A 9,158-nucleotide genomic window follows, 5' to 3' on the forward strand; every position below is an offset into this window, starting at 1 on the left:
TTTTTTTTTTTTTTTTTAAACTTTTAATTTTAATATTTTGTTTTTTTAAAAAATAAACATATGGCGAATTGGTGGTTGTTAGATGACATTAGATGGCCAAGATTTGAGAAAAAATTGATGGGTAATTTTGATGGTATTGCCGTGGATCTGATCCCATATTCAACCCTTCAAAATCAGCTCCAGATAATTATCTTATGAGAGAGCAATGAGTGTAGATTTTTTTTGTTCTTTCGGTTGATAGTTCGTGTGATCCGGTGTTTTCCTCTTAAATTGTTTTGGTGTTTCAAGCTAATGTGACTTACTACTATTGAATGAAATAAATAACTTGATTTATGTCATGTCATTATAAAAATCATTATCTTCATTAATACCATTTCAATTATCACACCCATTTAGCTAGGCCCACTTAATTTTTTACTTCAAAGATGATGACTCTTTAGCTCAAATCCAAGTGTGTTCTTGTCTGTCAAATGTGGTTCACATGTCTCGATCAAGCTTCAATAGATGACATTTTTTTATTTTTTTATTTTTATTTTTTTTTTTTTTATTCAATAGATGACATTGTTTACATTGAAATAATGGTTATGTGAAATATTGTGCGAAAGCAAGAGAGAAAATAAACACAAAGAACTTACGGATTGTTTTGGTGTTTCAAGCTAATGTGACTTACTACTATTGAATGAAATAAATAACTTGATTTATGTCATGTCATTATAAAAATCATTATCTTCATTAATACCATTTCAATTATCACACCCATTTAGCTAGGCCCACTTAATTTTTTACTTCAAAGATGATGACTCTTTAGCTCAAATCCAAGTGTGTTCTTGTCTGTCAAATGTGGTTCACATGTCTCGATCAAGCTTCAATAGATGACATTTTTTTATTTTTATTTTTATTTTTTTTATTCAATAGATGACATTGTTTACATTGAAATAATGGTTATGTGAAATATTGTGCGAAAGCAAGAGAGAAAATAAACACAAAGAACTTACGGATTGTTTTGGTGTTTCAAGCTAATGTGACTTACTACTATTGAATGAAATAAATAACTTGATTTATGTCATGTCATTATAAAAATCATTATCTTCATTAATACCATTTCAATTATCACACCCATTTAGCTAGGCCCACTTAATTTTTTACTTCAAAGATGATGACTCTTTAGCTCGAATCCAAGTGTGTTCTTGTCAAATGTGGTTCACATGTCTCGATCAAGCTTCAATAGATGACATTTTTTTTTTTTTTATTCAATAGATGACATTGTTTACATTGAAATAATGGTTATGTGAAATATTGAGCGGAAGCAAGAGAGAAAATGAACACAAAGAACTTACGGGTAGTTCGGTGTTAGACACTTACGTCTACTACTCGAAATACTCCTAAGGACTACATTGTGCTCATCCGCTTGATTAATTTGATTACAATTCCAATATTTGATTACAATCAATCCATAAATAACAAATATTTGATATCAGCATAATTATGAAATATATGAAAAATATAATATATTTTTCGTATATTCTAACAGTTTAATTTGATGTGCTATCTTATCTTCTTTTGCTGTCAATTCTTAATCAGAAAAAGATGATACATTAACAAATGAGTGGTGATATATAGCATACCAGCGTGAGTGAACAGTGCTCACGCTGGTGTACTTTTTGATACTATTTGATAAAAAATAATATTAAAAAAATATTAAAATAATAATATTAAAAAAAATAATATTATAAAGTGTACCAACGTGAACATTGTTCACTCACGCTGGGGTACTCTATATCACCACTCTTAACAAATAATTGCTAACTTTTTACCTATGCCAGCGTTCTTATGCAATCGAAATAATGTATGATTGAGGGAAATCCAGTAGTGAGAGACATTCCAAAAATAAAAACCAAAACTGCATGAGAATTTTTAAACTACAAGGATGTGGTATTTTTAAACTACAAATATATCAATAATAAATATTATTCGTAATAGTATAAATCTTTATAGGATAGAGCTATATTAAGGGTGTCGAACCTTAAAGACTGCGTGTGAATTGTTATCAAGCTCTCAAGGCTAAAAGTAACTTAAGAAAAGAGTTATTGATTTTGTTTGTTGACTAAAGTACATAAACTAAACGTAAAAGATAATTTAAATATAAAAGAGAGAGGGTAGGGTATTGACTTCATCACTATCCGCACATCAATGGTATGTCAATTATATTTTAATTAAAGAATTTCATTTTATGCATGTTATAAATAAACAAGAAAATATCGTATTAAGGAATAAGTATAATTCATCTTCAGTTGGCACGGACCATCCATCTAACTACTAAGATGCAGTACGACCCGTCTTTCCCAAGTATGGATTATCTAATTTCTTAACATTTTATACTTTTTCAACGTGGACACAAACCTTATAAGTTCATGACCAACAATAATTATAACAAGAATTGTATTTTGCAGAAAATCATCTGCCATGGAGATGGAGGTAAAAAGAGGGGTGATATTTTCAGACTCCTATATAAATAGTTCAACTCAGGAAAACTTCTCTACACTTCTTCAGTTGCCTGAATCGTTCAACAAAACTTTCCTCAGTGAAAATGGGTAAATCATCGCTACATATCGCAATGTACCCTTGGTTTGCTATTGGCCACCTCACCCCATATCTCTACCTTTCCAACAAACTTGCCCAGAAAGGCCATACAATCTCCTTCATCATCCCCACCAAAACACAAGCAAAGCTGCAACATTTGAATCTCTACCCGGAACACATAACCTTTGTCCCCATCACTCTTCCTCATGTTGATGGCCTCCCTCCCGACGCTGAGACCACTTCAGATGTTCCATCCACTTTATATCCACTTCTAATCACTGGCATGGACCGGACTGAGACTCATATTGAACATCTTCTCCGAGACCTTAAACCAGACATTGTCTTCTATGATTTTGCTTCTTGGGTGCCAAAATTGACACGAAAATTAGGCATCAAGTCAATTCATTACTGCGTTATCAGTACAGCTACAGTAGGTTACATTAGGGCCCCTGCAAGGCAACGCGGTGAGGCTGACTTTTTGCACCCCCCGTCTGGTTTCCCAATACCCTCCATCGCGCTCCATGCCCACGAAGCTCGAATCTTTTCTGGAGGAGCAAAGGCGAAGTTTGGAAGGGATATCATGTTTCTTGATCAGGCTGAGGCGCTGGGATTCTGGACATGTAGAGAAACTGAGGGGCCTTGTATTGACTATATTGAGAGCCAGTTTCAGAAACCCGTGCTTGTTTCAGGCCCAATTATAGTGCACCCACCAGCAGCCTCTAGTTTAGAAGAAAAATGGGTTCAATGGCTTGGAGGTTTCAAGGCCGGCTCTGTAATTTACTGTGCATTGGGAAGTCAGATCAAGTTAAGGAAAGACCAATTTCAGGAACTGGTTTTGGGTCTTGAGCTTTGCGGTTCACCGCTTCTCGCAGCACTTAAACCACCCTTTGGGGCTGAGTCTGTTGAAGCGGCGCTCCCGGAAGGGTTCGAAGAACGGATGAAAGGAAAAGGAATGGTAGATGGTGGATGGGTTCAACAAAGATTGATTTTAGGCCACCCATCAATTGGGTGCTTTGTCACACACTGTGGCTCAGGTTCTTTGTTGGAAGCACTGAGGAGTGAGTGTCAGCTGGTAATGTTACCACAGATACCTGATCAAATTATCAATGCGAGGATGATGGCCAACAATTGGAAGGTTGGGGTAGAAATTGAGAAAGGGGAAGAAGATGGCTTGTTCACCAAGGGAAGCGTCTGCAAGGCTGTGAGGGCTGTGATGGAAGTTGATAGTGAGGTTGGGAGGCTGGTCAGAGCCAATCACTCTAAACTAAGAGATGTCTTGCTCAACGAAGATATACAATCATCATATATTGACAGTTTCAGCCAGAAGCTTCAAGATTTGGTTGGATAATTTCTCAATACGTATGTATGGCGATGTCGGGGCAAATTAACATCTCGATTTGCTGCAATTAATAAGCCTCTTAGTTTAATGTACTACTATTGTAATTGCAATGCACCTTCATCTTCACTCAAAGTTGAAGAGTTTAAAGTTGTTTAATGTGATTTGTTTTTTTGTGTTGTTAGTTTTTGTGGGAACTAGTCTCCTGTTCTTTTGTGGTGTTATCCAGTACAAGCTAGAGACTTTTGTAACTAGAGTTCTTTCTTGTAATACACCAAAAATGAATATCGTTAATTTAATCATATAAAAAATTTTAAACTCGAAAACCTTGTTTTACTTCATGTAGGTTTCCAATATAAAAGTGTTGTAACCCTGTAAATTAAGCTCTCAAAGACCTAATAAATTGTGTACCTTTAAAATAAAAACATTTGATTTTTGAACGTACGAACAATCAAGATCTTTCTTCCCCAAACGCTCGAGTTCTCACTCGAACAATATTCAATATCTTACGATCGAGATGTCCCTATCTTGAACATTTGAGTATCCTTTCGAACGTTCAAACCAATTTGAGAGCATTTTTATTGTTTACTGATGTAGACTACAATGCCTGAGAGTATATGAGGAATACCCGAAGGGATAAATGTGTGAAGATGCCCCAGAAGATGGTGACAAGATCCCAGACTCGCGCAGCAAAAGGAGTATCCCCTGGAACTGCGATCGATCGCACCCTGACTGCGATTGAGCGCAGCTCCCCTGCTTTGGAGTCTGACGTTCCTGGAACTGCGACTGATGGCCCTTGTCTCGGCGATCGATCGTAGGATTGAGTGCGGGAGTCCCTGAAACTGCGACCGCACCTGTGATCGATCGCAGGATCGAGCACACAAGTCCCTGGTAGTGCGATCGATCGCCCTCTACCTGCGATCGAGCGCACTCAGGGCTTCCTATGTTATTTTTCCGTTGTTATTTGTTTTAAACCGACTTAGTTTGCTTGTTTTACTAGGATTAGGGTTGTGGGAGCCCTAATTCCGTTCTTTATTAGTATTAGGGGTTTTAGGGCTATAAATACATAATTATAACCTCTTGAAAAGACAGTTTATGTTATTTGATCAATTTTCCTTCAATAAGAATTACTCAGAGGAGTTTTCTTCATATTTTCCCTTAAACTCTAGATAGACTCTATTGTTTTGAGAAGAATTCTCAAATCCTTGATAGACTTAAGATCTAAGAATTATTTATCCTTCTTCTTGTATTGTTTTATTCACTTCCACATAGTCAGGCTGCATCAGTTGGTATCAGAGCTCAGTCACTTTCTATGGCTCCATACACAAGAGGGAGGAAGGGCAACCGCTTTGCAACCTTGCATGATGTGCATAAACGCGATGATTCAGTTCATGAAGAACATGAGGTGACACCGAGAAGGCGCGAGGAAGGGCAGATTGCTGCTATGAGGGATCAAATTGACGACCTCACCACCCAACTGGCCGACGCACGCCTCCATGACTCGCGTCTACGTCGACCCCCACTGTGCATGGCGGAGGAGGAAGACGAAGACGATGACGGGTATGGATCTGCAAACCCTTTTGCGGAGCGCCAAACGCAGGGCCGTCGACCCCATGTGCAAGCTCATACTAATCGATGGGAGAGCAGGTTCAAACTTGAGATTCCAGAATTCCATGGGGGTCGTGAACCCGAAGAATTTCTGGATTGGGTGGCGGTAGTTGAAGAGATTCTCGACTTCAAGGAGGTGTCGGAAGATCGGCGAGTTTCTTTGGTTGCAACCAAATTTCGGGGAAGGGCTGTGGCATGGTGGCAGCAATTGAAGCAAGCTCGGGCACGCAAGGGCAAGAGAAAGCTCGACAATTGGGAGCAATTATTGGAAAAGATGCGACCCACCTTTTTGCCACACAATTACCAACGAACCATGTATCAACGGTTACAAAATTGGAGTCAAGGTTTGAAGTCCGTAGATGAATACACGGAGGAGTTCTACAAATTATTGACACGAGTTGATTTGTCCGAGACGGAGGAGCAATTAGTGTCCCGGTATATTGGGGGTTTGCGGCCATAAATTTAAGACACCTTGAACCTATATGACCCCTCCAAGGTGTCGGAGGCTCATCAAAGGGCGTTGTTAATTGAGAAGGTGTCGGCACGTGGGTCATTCAACTCATTTGGACGTAGCGGTGGTGGAAACTACAACCGGTCAAGGGTTCCGTTCACAACTCAGGAGGCCCTTTCCCAAGTTACCGGCCCAAGCAAAAACCCAACACCCATGGGGCAGCCAAGCCGACCCGGGGCTGCAACCGGGCCCAAGTGTTTTCGTTGTGGAAAGATGGGCCACCGGATGGCGGATTGTCCCAAGGGTGAGAAGTATGGAAAGGCCCTACTCGTCCACTCGGGAGAAGCCTTCGATGAACAAGGTGATGGAGATGAGCAAGCAGCAAATTTTGATGATTAAGATGGGGCCGAGGAAGAATTTGCCACTAGGGATGACACTCTTTTATTGATGGTGCGAAGGATATGTTATACACCCCGGAAGGTAGAGGGAGATGACGGACAGCGCCATAATCTTTTCGTCACAATTTGCACGGTTGGAGGCAAGGGGTGCAAACTTGTTATTGATGGGGGCAGCTGTGAGAACATCGTGGCTGAGGAAGCAGTTCGAAAATTGGGCCTTGCAACGGAGAAGCACTCTACACCATACCGCTTGGAGTGGCTCAAGAAAGGAGACGAGGTAATTGTGTCTAAACGTTGCCTTGTGAGTTTTTCTATTGGGAAAAGATATAAGGATAAAGTGTGGTGTGACGTGGTGGCAATGGATGCGTGCCATATATTACTTGGAAGACCATGGCAATATGATAGGCATGCGCATCATGATGGAAGGAAGAACACATACAGCTTCTTGGTTGACAATGTGAAGCTCACTCTCCTACCCGATCCGGGTGAATGTCCCAAACCTTCAACCGGAACGGGCCAAACATTGTTGGCCAGACATGAGTTCATTAAGGAGATGCTAGAAGCGGATTGTGGGTACTTACTAGTGTGTAAAGAAGGCAAGAAGGTAGAAGAAGTACCGGAAGAAGCCAAGGGGTTAGTCGAAGAATTTGCAGATGTATTTCCGGTTGAGTTACCCGATGAGCTACCTCCTCTTCGTGACATACAACACCAAATTGATTTGGTGCCGGGATCGAGCCTACCCAATCGACCACACTACCGCATGAGCTCCAAAGAGCCTGAAGAGTTGAGGCGACAAGCGGAGGGGTTATTAGCCAAAGGACACATTTGGGAGAGCTTGAGTCCTTGTGCAGTACCGGCTTTACTCACCCCTAAGAAGGATGGTTCATGGAGGATGTGCATGGATAGTAGGGCCATCAACAAGATCACCGTGAGATATGGGTTCCCTATTCCCCGGTTGGATGATTTGTTAGATCAATTGAGTGGGGCAAAGATATTCACCAAGCTGGACCTAAGGAGTGGATACCATCAAATTCGGGTGCGACCAAATGATGAGTGGAAAACAGCGTTTAAGACGCGGGAAGGACTCTTTGAATGGTTGGTAATGCCATTCGGATTATCCAATGCACCTAGTACATTCATGAGGGTGATGAATCAAGCTTTTCGGCCTTTTATTGGGAGGTTTGTCATCGTATACTTTGATGACATACTCATTTACAGCCCCAATAGAGAGACACACCTTCTACATGTGAGGGAAGTACTTCAAGTGCTCCGGAAAGAGAAGTTCTACGCATCACCGGCCAAGTGCGCATTCATGATAGATTCGGTGCTTTTCCTTGGCTATGTGGTGTCTAAAGACGGGTTGGTGGTGGACGAAGCAAAAGTGGCGGCCGTTCGGGATTGGCCCATTCCTACCATATTACACGAGGTACGAAGTTTCCATGGGTTGGTGTCCTTTTATAGGCGTTTCATTCATAATTTTAGCACCATCATAGCATCTATCACGGAGTGTATGAAGGCGGGGAAATTCCCTTGGAGTGAGGCGGCTACCAAAGCATTTGAGGTAATTAAACTCAAGTTGACAACTGCTCCACTACTTGTCCTTCCGCATTTTGAATTGCCATTTGAGTTGCATTGTGACGCTTCCAAAGCCGGCATTGGAGCGGTTCTAAGTCAAGGTGGGAGACCAGTGGCGTTTTTTAGTGAAAAGTTGAGTGGTTCAAGACTCAACTATAGTACCTATGATGTGGAGTTCTACACCTTGGTGCAATCTTTGAGGCATTGGAGTTCCTACCTCGCCTACAATGATTTCATATTGTACTCGGATCATGAGGCGTTGAAGCACCTCAATAGTCAAGATAAGCTCTCCTCCCGACATGCAAAATGGGCTGCATATGTGCAACAGTTCTCTTTCACCATCACACACAAGTCGGGAGCTTTGAACAAAGTGGCCGACGCCCTTAGCCGGGAGTCGACACTCTTGACCACCATGGCGAATGAGGTAATTGGTTTTGACCTTTCAAAGGATTCTTTATCAACTGACCCTCTTTTTGGCCTAATTGTTGATGAGGTTTTGTTGGGTAATCGGAGTGATTTTGGGTTGCATAATGGGTTCCTCTTCAAGGGCACTCAGCTTTGCATCCCCGAGGGTAGTCTCCGTTTGCGGATTATTCAAGAGCGCCATAATGAAGGGCACATGGGGCGGGACAAAACATTCTAGCTGGTGGCAGAGAAGTTTTATTGGCCAAGCTTGAGAAAGGAGGTGGAGAAGTTGGTGCGCTGCTGTCGGGTGTGCCAAGTATCAAAAGGAGTGGCTACAAATGCCGGTTTATATATGCCACTACCCATTCCGGAGGGCCCATGGACTAACGTGAGCATGGACTTTGTGTTGAGTTTACCTTGGACCCAAAAAGGTAATGATTCCATCTTTCTTGTTGTTGATCGATTCTCTAAGATGGTTCATTTTATTGCGTGTAAAAAGACTGCCGATGCCGTGAACATGGCGCAATTATATTTTCGAGAAGTTTACCACCTCCACGGCCTCCCAGTGTCCATAGTTTCCGACCGTGACACGCGCTTCCTTAGCCACTTTTGGCAGTGCTTGTGGCAGTTATCTCACACGAGACTTGATTTCAGTAGTGCTTACCATCCACAAACGGACGGGCAAACGGAAGTTGTTAATTGGTCCTTGGGAGCGTAGCTTAGAAGCTTAGTGGGTGAACACTGATGTGGTATTTTTGTGACCAAAAATATCAATTATAAAAATAACCACTCGCAATAGGACGAA

General features: G+C 41.3%; 1 protein-coding gene across 1 annotated transcript; it reads left to right on the plus strand.

The window, feature by feature from the left end:
• The first annotated feature begins 2,457 nt into the window (after positions 1 to 2,457).
• On the plus strand, positions 2,458 to 4,106 carry LOC132180484 (cyanidin 3-O-galactoside 2''-O-xylosyltransferase FGGT1-like). Its single transcript, XM_059593325.1, has one exon. It carries the CDS (start codon positions 2,588 to 2,590, stop codon positions 3,926 to 3,928), a length of 1,341 nt encoding a protein of 446 aa, XP_059449308.1. The 5' UTR covers positions 2,458 to 2,587; the 3' UTR covers positions 3,929 to 4,106.
• The last annotated feature ends 5,052 nt before the right edge of the window (positions 4,107 to 9,158 follow it).

This window comes from Corylus avellana, chromosome ca5 (genome assembly GCF_901000735.1).
Source record: "Corylus avellana chromosome ca5, CavTom2PMs-1.0".
Classification (NCBI taxonomy): Eukaryota; Viridiplantae; Streptophyta; class Magnoliopsida; order Fagales; family Betulaceae; genus Corylus; species Corylus avellana.

What these genes read in the sequence shown, in the direction of transcription:
- LOC132180484 (XM_059593325.1), top strand. Translation starts at nt 2,588, where the DNA reads ATGGGTAAATCATCGCTACATATCGCAATGTACCCTTGGTTTGCTATT.